We start from the raw sequence: 12233 nt of genomic DNA, 5'->3' as shown, positions 1-12233 counted from the left end.
CATCAGGGCTGTAGCTGCTCCAACAGGACATCTCTTGGTGCCCACAATTCATGAGATCTTTGGGATTTATTCACAACAGGAGCCTTAAGTTTTCATTTGATTTGTGAAGTTCCTTCCTAGTGGGAAATGCCAGTGCAGCAAAGCTTGATTCAAATGCAGAGACTGGAATTGAGTTCATAGGAATCACGGAATTAACTTCTGGCAGAAATTTGCACATGGTTGAAACGAGGCGCAGAGATTACTGATACACTGAAGTCCTGCTCTTGATCCCTGGAAGAAAGGCAGCATATTGCAAGTATAGCAGCCCTTTAGAGAGAACTTTAGTCTTCAGGCTGTATACTCATTTTGGGTTTGTTTTCCCTTATTGTGAATTCTAAACCCTTAAAGGAAATGTGCTGTGTGAGGGATGGTTTTCTGTTGTTCCAGCAGTGCTTGCACAACGATATTATCACAGCGAAAATCTTTCTTTGTCCGCTAAAGACATCCAACAAATTTTGTTCACTTGGCTTCTTCTAGGGTGGATTAGATAGAAATATATATCAAATATACTTCTAGAGATTGTTGAATGACACAAACTCAGTAAGCAGTGCTCAGTTTGTTCATCAGCTGTGCTGTATTAGTGCTGAAGTGAGTGCTTTAACGTGGTTTGAACTCACCATTGGTTCCTGCTTCTGTCATTCCAGGCGATGTTGGTGTTTGGGTTCTCTAATCAGAGTGAGTCATGTGAAAATACATAAATCTTAGCAATTAACACTTGCTACAAATTAATTACTTTTAAGGCTAAGCTTCCATCTGACTTTTGCTGTTTAAAACTTATTAACAGCACTGCTGTAAGTTGGAGGAGAATTGGTATTTTTTGCTTGGTACACGAGGATCTCTGAGCGTGCTGCAGAGCACAAGCTCCCTGCAGTTTGTCAGTGCACATCTTGAGGGAGGAGGTTCTGGCTGTGTGAACCTGATGCAGCATTCTCTACTGAAAAAGAGCTCTAGGGCCTTGCTTTAGCATCAGCATTGAGGTCCTGCATTCAGAAGGAATTGCAGCATTTTATTCACGGGGTTCTGCATGTGCTTAAGGTTGCCAGAGTTTGGGTGGAGATGCTGAGGATGGTTAATAGTTGCTGTGCTTTCTGAAGGTGAGGTTTCCCTCAGATTTGCAGACCTGAAGTTGCTTGAGCTGGGTGATTTCTCTGATTCTCCACCAGGCCCAAAGTCAGACCTCACAACCTCTCTGTGAGGTGGGTAATTGTAGTAAAATGACACCTCTGTGCTTCAGTTTCACCCACCTGCAGAATGTAACAACACGACAGCTGCTTATTAGTGTGTAACAACAGCATCTTTAGTTCTGTGAGCACCTGAAGTTGGTGGGGGACTTGTAGATTTACTCTTGGTTATTTTAAATTTAGTTCGTCCAAGCTACAAGCTGGCCTTACAGGAGCTCTCACGAGAAATGCATAACTTTTAATGACAGCTTGTGAGGAGTGAAGGCTTTCCTTTGAAGTAGCAGTTCCTGTGTGATGTTTTGGATTCATGCACTGTTAACTCATTACTTTCAGTCCCAGCAACTTGCATGTGTTGCTTGGTGATTTTCATCTCTTGATGATTTTCATCTCTTGGTGATTTTACCTCGCTTGAGGTTTGTCTGGGCTGTAGCATGGAACATTCAGCAGAAAATATATTCAGGATTATAAGGCTCTGTGAAATGCTGATATTTCACATGTTACTTGCAAACTTCACGACTGTGATATGAAAATGCAAATAATAACACAATTGTTTGCCTTATTCTCTTGTCTGAAGAGCTCCTGGTGTAGGAACCTGAGTGACAGCTGAAGATGGTGTTTGTGTTTAGTTTGTCAAAAATATATTGACCATTTTTGAAATGCCATTTGAGTGAGAACACATTTAGCTTGTTCAAGTTTTGAAATGGGTAGGAGAAGTGAGTTGAGACTAATGAAGGCTGATGTGATTATCCTTATTCCAAAGGGCTTTCCTTTTTTTCTGTTGTTTATTTGATTTAAATGTCTCGGAATACTTCAACCACAGGCAGCTTGGATCTGCACTGATTAGGTCTATGCCAGATACTAAATGTCATATGTAATGGTAGACTTTCCTTGTTGTACAGAGTTAGGCTGACATCAGTAAATTATGGTCCTTATTCTGCTCTTGGATGTGGAATCTCAGAGTTTAGGAATCAGGTCTATCTGTCAGGCCGTGTGAACGAGCAAAATACTGAATTTTGAGGTCTTGCTTTTTGTACCAACCTTTAACTTTCTTTAAAGTAAGTGTATACATATGTTGGAATTAATTTTCCACGTGATATTTGCAGTGACTTTAAAGAAGTGACACATTGATGTGGAAAAGTCTGAGATCTCTTTGACAATATGACACATTATCAATAGATAATGAGCATGTTTGTCTTATTTTTATTTGCTGCTGCTTCTACTATAATTATTAGTGTTTTAATCAAACTTTGTGAAGTCATTGAGTGAGAGAGCTTTACTTTCACTAAATATGACTTATTTTTATTAAAGTTGCAGATCTTACTCTTGCCATATGCAGCTAATTTTCCTTTGGGGGGAAAAAGCTTGTTACTTTTTTAGTGGAGCAATCTGTTACCTTGTCTGTAGTCTGTGAAGTCAGTGCAATTCTAATTTGCATCAGCTAATAAAAAATGTGTGGGTTTTAAAGTGAAAATCATGCAAAAATTTAAAAAAAAAAAGGTGAACGACTGATCATCTATGCAAAAAAACAAGGCTAGAAATGTGATCAAATTAGGTCATGGCAGTGCAGTTTTGTGCATGGCTGTAAGCATATCTGAAGACCTTGTATGCTTTATCTTGAGAAGCAAAGCTCTTGGAAAATGTGCATAAGAGGGATGAAAAGAGCTTTTTTTCATCCTCCTCTTTGAGCTATTGTTGCGAAAGCATGATTTTATGTTGCATTAAGTGGCAGAAATTTCAACTTAAGTAAAGAGCAGCACAGCTCATGGAACTGTTCTGGTGCAACTCATTTGCAGGAGAAACAAGTCACAATTGGGTTTGTGTGATCAGCTGCACAATTAAGTATTTAATGGTTTTATTGTTTATTATATTATTGCAGCGCTCAGATGAGATAAGGCGTCCTGTCATTAAAAGTTTGCTGCCAAAGAAAGTGAAAGGTCAGGTAGAGGTGTACAAAGAATTAATGAACTAGCATTGATGAGAACAGGAGAAGTGGTGTGGGACTGATCCTGTTAACTGCAGGTGACAGGGAGGATAAGGAAGGGTTAGTCTGGAGGAGGAATCTGCAGAGGGATTGTAACTGGCATTTGGTAACCCTTGATTCTAAAAGGGTGGTTTTTCTACTTGAGGTAAAGGGTGAAGATTTTTGAGGTGGTGGTTTTCCTGTATTGCAGAGGTGTCTTTACCTGTTCCTGAAACACAGCATGTGTCAGCTTGAGCCATCATGTGAGGGAGAGGAGAGGCTGGTGGCACTGCAAACCCAGCTGAAGGACACAACTCGGTGCTCTGTGGGCTCAGGTTTTATTCTTTAGATACGGAAGCAAGGATGGGATGGAGATTTAAGAAAAAAACCCACAAAACCCCATACAAAAACAACAACAAAAATCCCACAAACAAATAAAAAACCCACAAAAGTAGTTTGGGAAGAACTAAGTGGATCCTGAATGTATTTCCTGGCATCTGACTCCCACAGGGAGATGTTGAGCAGTCAGGCAGAAATACCTACTGTAACCTTTGCATCCATTCTTGTTCCATGCAGGAGCAGATATATGTAATCATTAGAGAAGAGTGTAGACCATTTCTTCAAGGTTTACTCCAGAAAGAAAGCACGTCCCTCATTTCTCTTGTCTTCCATAAAATATTCTCTGTAGCCTTTTCCTCATCTGGCAGGAGCAAACTCTCCCCACCCCAGCCTCTGGGGGACTCTTTGATAATGAAAGAAAACACACTTTGGGTCTTTTCTGACATGACTGCTTTAAAATGTAGCATTCTCACACAAGTACAAAGTAAACGTAAGTAAACCTCTCATTTTATTCTTTGCAACTAACAAGAAATACCATTTTTTTTAAGGGGTAGCAGGTTATTTGACACACATGGGCACAGAAGATTATGAATAGTGAAGAAAATGAAGAGTGGGACATCCATCAAAGAGTAACAACCTCTTATAAGGTAATTCAGGACCACATTGAGTTTATCCTGTTGTACTTGCAAAATCAATTAAGTAACTGTTGTTGTCCTCCATTTCCATGGCACTATACAATCATTATAACCAAGAATATATAGGTTTATTTTTTCCCCCTGTGCTTCATTTCATTTTTTTTACTTGCATGCAGAAAGCCAATATGTAACAACCCAAATGCATGCTGAGTTCTGAATGAGATTGATTACAGTTGCAAAACATTAAATATTAAATGCCAAAGGGCTACTTCCAGTAGTCCTCCTTCCCTTCTCCAAAGATTGATGTCTTAAATGGGGCTTTGCAAACAGGAGTTTTAAATGATCTATGGAGCAGAAGTGAAAATGTTTTCAAAGCTGGTGTGTACCTAAAACTATCCTGAAACCTTTAATGTTATGGTTAAGTATTCTTGTAATTTGAATTTCATTGCTTGCCATAGGGGTGAGAATCAAAAGTGGATATTTACAGAAACTGTGCAAGTGATAAAAGGAGCTGCCTGACTTTGTCTTCTGCTTTGTGTGTTTTAGTACTTATGTACTTTAGTACCAGCTAATTTGAATAAGCTCTGCCAGTCACATGCAACATATGGAACCAATGCCAATTTTTTATAGTGCTGCATTACAAATATACCCACCAGCTGAGAAGTGTGAGAGAGAGAGCTTTGCTTTTCCTTAACCAACTGTCTTCACAGAGAGTTGCAGGGGGAATGCTGCTGGCCCCTCAAATGAGAATTCCCATTTCACTTTATCTCTTTAGTCATCCCATCTCTTTCTGTAGCATTTTGAGCAACTAGTCTAACTGTAATTTTCAGGATCAAATGGGGGCTTGCAGGTATTGATCCTTTACAAGACAGATCTATAAAAATGGCATCATGAAGTTTGTTTACATTAACTTTTGATCAGATGTTCTCAGTTTGAGAGAAAAAAGTTTTCACATCTTGGTTTTATAGATATTCAGAAACTAGGGCTAAGGGGACACAGTATGAATTACTGTTTTTAAGAGTTTTGCACAACTCATGCTTACCATCAGTTAGATTCCACAGTCAGTTTTCACCTGCAAATCCAAAGGAAGATCTTATTCTTGCAGCTGGAATTTCATTAACAGTGCTGTTAGTGGTGTGATGCAGAATAAAGTCAAGCTCAGTGTCTTATAGGTGAGCATGTTCTGCAGTGCTAATTGGAGTTTGGAAAAGAGCTTACCAAAAGCTTATTAGAGTCAAGAGAAATACTGCCATTGTCATCAGATTAACTAAGTTTGATTTTTGGAATATGCTGCAAAAGCTGACCTATTGAGTTAGCAATTGCTGCTTTGTAAATCCCCTTTCCTTCCAGTCTCAGATAATGAAGTTCACACTATAAAACAAAACAAAGCCAGTTTCTAAACCATGTATAACATATGGAGCTTAAAAAGTCTTCTTTAATAACCCTATGCTGAAGTAGTGATTGTTGCCATACATGGTAAGCTGAAGCATTTATAAATGTCAGAGACAGGCATTTGCTGTGTGTAATTTCCATATTTGCAGGGTAAGTAGGGTCATTGGAGCACCTGTTAATTATGAGTTTATATCTCTCCAAAAAGCAGATAAATAACTTCTTTACCATGAGCACGACGAGGTTGTAGAAGAGCAAATACACACTGTGCCTTTATCTGCAAAGCTGGCAGTGATTGATGTTTTCACTTTTCTCTTGTCTGTGGCTAGATCTGATCACAGGAAAACAAGTGCCCAGTGGGATATGGGGAGTTGATTGCAGTGTTTTTTGAATTACCTGTGGATCACAAGGATTTGGAAATCCTTATGATACCTAAAAGAAGGTTTAGGTGGTAATGTGGGTTGACACCCTAATAAACAAAAAAAAATCACTGTAAATTTTAAGTTTTGCTTAAAATTCATTTTCATCTTTAGAACTTTGTACTTTAATCTTGATTAACTTTGCAGGAGTTTAAATACATTCCTGTTTTTAATCTTCTAGGTCTGTTAACATCCATTGCAACAGGTTTGAATATTTTCTAAGGCACCTATTGCTCAGATTACCTTTCTCATACCCTCCTTTTATTCTTTCTTCTGATATTCCTTTGAATTTTAGGGGTATGGAATATAAGACACAATCTATGTGAAAATACAAACACTTAACTTTGTGTACTGGGGAAGAATCCCTAAATACCTTGTTTTGTCCCCAAGTAGAACTGCAGATGGGTGCTTTTCAAACAGAGCCCTCTTTCCCAATGTGTGCTTGTTTCTAGGCTCTTTTACAATGACTATTTTAGATACCCTTTTGGCCCAGCTCTCATGTACTGTACCAAGGTAATTATAAATTGAATTATTCTGATGTATGTTCTCATGGTGTTTGACTGGACTGTAGTAACTGCACTTAAATGTATTTTCAGGTCTCATATATTATTATTCTTGTGTTTGATTTTTGGAATGTAGAAGCTCTTTGCAGCCTTTATGTACTAATTAAAAAGTACACAAGCCAGAATAGAGAGTAGACTCTAATTACAAAAACAGAAGGGTAAAAAAGAAAATTAAACTTTTCAATTTGAACATTAGTGTTAGTAATACTCACGTGCAGTAGGTCACAGGATTATATTGGCAAGATATTTTCACTGAAGCTTAGAAGGGGTGCATTTCTAGAAAAATAAGGAGTATCACAGTTTAGTTACTGCAGTGCAGGGCTGCTTCGTGCAACAATTTGGATCATCCAGTCAACAGTTTGGATCATCCATTTAATTAGTGTCTCTGGAGTTAGTGATTTCAACCACGGTGTGACTTTGAAGTGAATGGTGGGTTCTGGAGATTTTTCATTTTGCTTATTGCTCAGGTGCTTTAACGGTGAACTGCTGTTTGATGCTGTCATTTCTGAAGAAAATGTTTACTATTTATAATGTGCAAGTGTCCTTTCCTTTTGCAGTTCAGTGATGTCAGCCATGTACTATGATTTTGCTAATAGCAGTGAGATCATTTGAGGTTTATCATCTGAGGTTTATCCTCTGTGTAACATCATTTTCCTCAGCATACAGAGAGAAATCTTAGCATCGCATTTCATTAATTTTTTTCTAGGTACCCCATTTCTGCTCCCAATCCTAACTTATTCCTTCTTCCCATGGATTGAAGGTGACTCGTGTGAGCTCATGAGGCTCCTGTAAAGGCCAGACTCAGCTAGGATGTTACACCACCACTGCAGGAGGAACCCTGAGCTACAGGAAGAGTTGCAGATCCAGGCTGCCGTTGCCGCCGGCGATGTCCACACCGTGCGCAAGATGCTGGAGCAGGGATATTCTCCAAACGGTCGGGATGCCAATGGCTGGACTTTGCTTCATTTCTCTGCAGCAAGAGGCAAGGAGAGATGTGTCCGTGTTTTTCTGGAACATGGAGGTGAGTTGTCCACAGAGAAAAATCTTTATACTCATCTGACACCTTTCTGTCCCAATTTCCATTGGAGGGCTTTCCAGCACTGATTAGATATCAAACTACTTCTGATTATCTTTTGTAATCTTTTTTTGTTTGTTTTTTGTTTGGGTTTTTTTTGTTTGTTTTTTAGTGGGTTTTTTGGTGTTTGGGTTTTTCGGGTTTTTTGTATTTTTTTTCTCCTCCTCTTTACTTCTGATTCATACCCTGTGAATGACATCACAGATTAGCTTTATGTCATAATAGCTTATTTCCACCCCCCAGCATTGCCTAGGAATCGTTAAAGGAATGAATAAGCATTATGAAAATAGGGCAGAAGGATTCATTATAAAAGGAAATGCACTCACAGCACTCCAGGCTTTTCTTCTCTGTTAGGGGGTATTATTAGAAGAAGGTAGGTCCTTGAATTGAAATCCTAGGGAAGTTTGTTGCAGAATTCTAAAGCAAGTTAACCAGTTGCATTAAAGATTAAGTTTTATAGAGGCATTAACAGAATGTGCTAAACTTTACAAAAACAGTCCTCTGTGCAAGGACTCTAGTGTCAGCTAATCCAGTTGAGTTTACAGCTCTCCTGCATGCAGCCATGATGAAGCTTTATTTCAAGAACTGACTGAGTTTTGTTGGTTTAAGTGACACTCATGTGGGTGATGATTATTATCCCCCAGGTGGTACAGTCAGAATTTCTCATTGCTTTATTATCTGGCAAGGCCACTTGAAGCTTTAAAAAGGGATAGTCCTAATCTTTTAATGGGGTACTGGAGAGGAAATCAGTAGATGTTCTCCACATTCTGATCAGTGCTCTTAGAGAACAGCATCCTCTATTCTAGCACTGTCCCTACCAAATGAATTATGAATTGACATGTTTTCAGTCCCAAGGAAACGGAAGTTATCTTTTTGATGCTTTGTTTATCTGAGGTCATATAGGCCCCTGGTGTCTGTCTCAGTGTTTGTCAGCTGTATGGATCATCCTGAAAGTGGAGTGGCATTAACAGGCTGTGGTAGTGGCACAATTTAGTGATTTATTCCTTAAGAGCAGTGGTGAAATATTATTATTTATTCCTTAAGGGCAGTGGTGAAATACAGCCCGAGCAACTGGACCATGTGGTTATACCTTCTACAGATTGTAACCACATAAAAAGGGCAACCCCCATGTCCTTACTGGAAAGAGAAAAAAAGCTACTAAATTGCACTAATATATAACTTTAAATTCAACTTTTTAAATGTAATGTTGTGGATAATCTCAAGCCTTCAGTTTGATGATTCATAAGTTTAAGGCTCTAAGTGAAATACATTGATTTTAACTTTTTATCTGTAAATTTAAAGATTATAAAAAACCCCAATCCCTTCTGTATTCTTATATATTTTCATTTTATAGGTTTTGATACTGCATAGCTGCTGATGCAGTGGTTTGTTTTTATTTTTGTTGTTACTCTTTCCTATACAAAGTACCAGCTGAATGTGATGCCTCATGAAAAGTGCCTGTAATGAAACACCTTTGTCCTGAGGCAGCTTAGAGTTGAATCACTGGGATGAGAAAGTTGAGTAACAAATAGTGTGAGGGTTAGTCATCCACAGCAGCTTTGCTGCAGCTGAGCTTCACTCCCAAAAATTGGCACTGTCTTGTGCCTTGCCTCGTTTTCCCTCAAAACAGAGGCATAAAAATAATGAGTATTTATAACATAATAATGTCACAAATGAGTTATTAAGCAGTGAGTGAGTTGACTCTCACAAGCTGAGTTAATCATGCCACTCTCATTAGGGAGAGGTTTCTGTCTACCTACCTTTCCTCACATGGTCTCTACTTTCCTCCCTCTGGAGTGGATTGTTTTGCTGCTGGTGCTTAATCCCTGTGGAACAAAAAAAAAAAGATACTGAGGTGAAGGAAAAAGTTCTTTTCTATTGTGGATCTTATGGTAAAGAGAGTATTGAACTGACTATATACTGGTAATAAATTGATAGTGAGAGGGAGTGTGTGGAGTTCTGCAGGAAAGAGGGAATTGAGATAGGAAGGAAGGAGCAACTGGTAGTAGTTGGGGCTGTCTGGAGGGAGGATGAAGCTTAGCAGAGCTGAGAATATTTTCATAGGGAAAACAGGAATGGGAAAACCACAGTGGGCTATTGCTGAGGGTAGAGAGTGCTGTGCCTCAGGTCTGAGGTGCTGGAAGGTTCCCAGCATAGCCTGGTAGTGGGATGGAGGTTGAGTCAGGCTAATAAAGGCTGAGAAGGAATCTGGTCACTGACCTGGAAATAAAAAGTAAATTCTTATGGGAGTCATGACCTGTCCGCCTCCTGCTTTTGCTTTTTCTCCTCTATCATTGCTCACCAGCAAGGAAAAGAGCCAGAGGACAGCATTGTGCATGCAGATTGGCTGATTTGAGTGGAGGTGGTGGAACAGCAGGAAGCTTTTTATTATCTGCTGAGGAAGGAGACACAGATAGATGGGGAAAATGCAGAAAAAGCCAGTCCAGACTAAAGGATGAAGCCAGCAGAAATACCAGCTAGACACAGAGGAGATAGGTCAGAAAACAGATATTATTTAGCAACTGGTGAAATGCAGAAAGTTCATCATAACCATGGAGAAACTTAGTTTTCATGAGAAATAGTGAATTTTACTTTCTTAGTGTATTTGTCTCGTTTTATTAAAGTGAAGATGCTATGAAGCCAGCTCTTGCCATCCATAAAAAGGATCTGGAATTACAAAGCAACACCAAACCGGAGAGTGTAGTTTTTAGTAATCTTGGATTTTTGTGTAACAAGCCTTTTTTCCCTTTAGTGTACTTTTTAAATTTTTAATATGACATACAGAGACGGACAGTCCAACAGTGGATAAGAAATATGTTTTATTAATTTCCAACCACCACTATTAATGTTACAACAAGCTAAAGTCTTGAAAGTGTCTATTTAGCTGTCCCTTGGTGATACCTTCTCAGTATTAACTGAGCAGTTTCTGGTTACTCAAATTAAAATGAAGAAATAATTCACTAAAGCTCCTAGAAATGAAATAGTAAAAGAAATTTGCCAAGCAGATGTATTTATTTATTTATAGTCCTGGCTTCAAGGTATCTAAATTTTAGTAAGGTCAGGCAGAATCTGGGAGGATCTAGAGAAGGCCAAATGCTCACCCCCTCTAAGCTCCTAAAGTGTTTCTGTCTCTGGACAGTAATGCTTTCCTGGATATCTTCTGTATCAATGTTATCTTAGGAGATTCAAAACAGAAGCCACATGTAGCCATGTTTCTAAACCTTGTGGTCAGACTTAAGCCCTTGCTGGGAGAAAATAAGCTTGAAATAATAGAAGTACTCTATGAAGCCAGAAGCACTGCTAAAGCATTCTTTCTTGGCTTCCCAAATTTCTGTGATAGAGTGACCTAAGTAAGGTGTTCAGGAAAAAGGAAAACTGAGTTTTCCTCCAAAATATTAGACTGATATTTATGAATCTATGTATCCTCTAGGTTACAGTACTAAAAAAGAGTTTTATTAACAGTAGAGTTTGAACGACTAGCTTAGCTGTCCAACTTTAACATGAAATAAAATAATCTGAGTATCATTCAATGCTACAAATTTTCATCTCGAGTGAGCTTGAGTGCAGTAATTGGTACCCTTGATAAGCTGTGCAAGGTTTCTGCCATTCTATTATGCCTTATATTTAGGAACATTAGAAGTAACCAGATGCAGTTGTTCATGTTCCTAGATTCTGCTCTCCCCACATGAATGGGAAACTTGAAATGAAAGAATTGTTTGGCAGTCAGGATGGAGATGAGATAAAGAACTGCTGGCAAGTGCTGGTTTAATCTCTTCCTAACTAAATACACTTGTACCAGGTAGTTACCCCACTGCAGATCCTAAAAGGTAAGCTGAGAGTAATTCAAATTTAATTTTTACATCACTCATGTTCCAGGGAGAGAGAGTTACTTTACAACATAATACCAATACTGAAGCCTTTTAGAAAAACCAGACAAAACCCCCACAGCAGCACCAGTTCTTTAGGCAGCATCAGCTTTGGGATGTTACTTTTACTAAGACAGGGACTGAGTGGATGAATTTTAGGCAACTTGATGCAGGTCCAGCCTCTGCTAAAAGCCCTTGTGAAGTTCGGGAGTTTTCCAGGAGGTGGCAGCAGGACATTGATGGAATAGCAGCAGACGTTTCGATCCTGTTAAAATTGTTTCCCTAATCCAGAGGCAGACTGCTGGCTCGCTAGAAGTCCATAATCTTAATGGGAATTACAGTATATTTTCACAAGGTTTTTCTATCTGGTTTGTCATGGAAAGGTTGGTTGTTTGTGTTGCTTGGTTGCCCAGCTGTGAGGCTTTTTTTCCTATCCTTCTTAAGGCACTTCACATTTAGTAACTTTTTTGTTCACTCTAGTAGTCAAAAGCAATGGCATTTTGGGAGTAAGGAAGGTGTGGAAAGGTGCTTAAAACTATAAGTAAAGAGCATCCTTATGTTGCAAGGAAATTGTTGGGTATGGATTACAACAACCAGTATAAAAGTGCATATAGGTGCACACACAAAAGTTGGGCCATGTCTGCTTGAATTTGGAAATGGCATTGATTAAACAGGCTTGTGGCAGTGACCTGCACCTCATTTGGGGATAGAAATGATGCCTTGTATGCCTTAGGCAGTGTGGGAAAGAGAATGTACAACTCACACAT

The 12233-nt window shown here is 38.9% G+C and overlaps 1 protein-coding gene across 4 annotated transcripts in view; it reads left to right on the top strand.

Moving 5' to 3' along the window:
* The window catches only part of ASB7 (ankyrin repeat and SOCS box containing 7), a 29923-nt gene that overhangs the window by 2289 nt on the left and 15401 nt on the right, over positions 1–12233 (top strand). For all 4 annotated transcript variants that reach the window (XR_014854244.1, XR_014854245.1, XM_085070349.1 and 1 more), the window contains exons 3-4: positions 4068–4166; positions 7286–7546. Coding sequence is in view for 2 of the 4 variants with exons in the window: in XM_085070349.1 (XP_084926475.1) it covers positions 7336–7546 (211 nt within the window). In the remaining 2 variants the exon portion in view is untranslated. The remainder of the gene's footprint in view (positions 1–4067; positions 4167–7285; positions 7547–12233) is intronic.

Source organism: Lichenostomus cassidix, chromosome 10 (assembly GCF_008360975.1).
Source record: "Lichenostomus cassidix isolate B80296 chromosome 10, HeHo_3.0, whole genome shotgun sequence".
NCBI classification, from domain to species: Eukaryota; Metazoa; Chordata; class Aves; order Passeriformes; family Meliphagidae; genus Lichenostomus; species Lichenostomus cassidix.
Note: the sequence above shows the minus strand (reverse complement) of the source record. Positions and strands in the feature narration are given on the sequence as shown.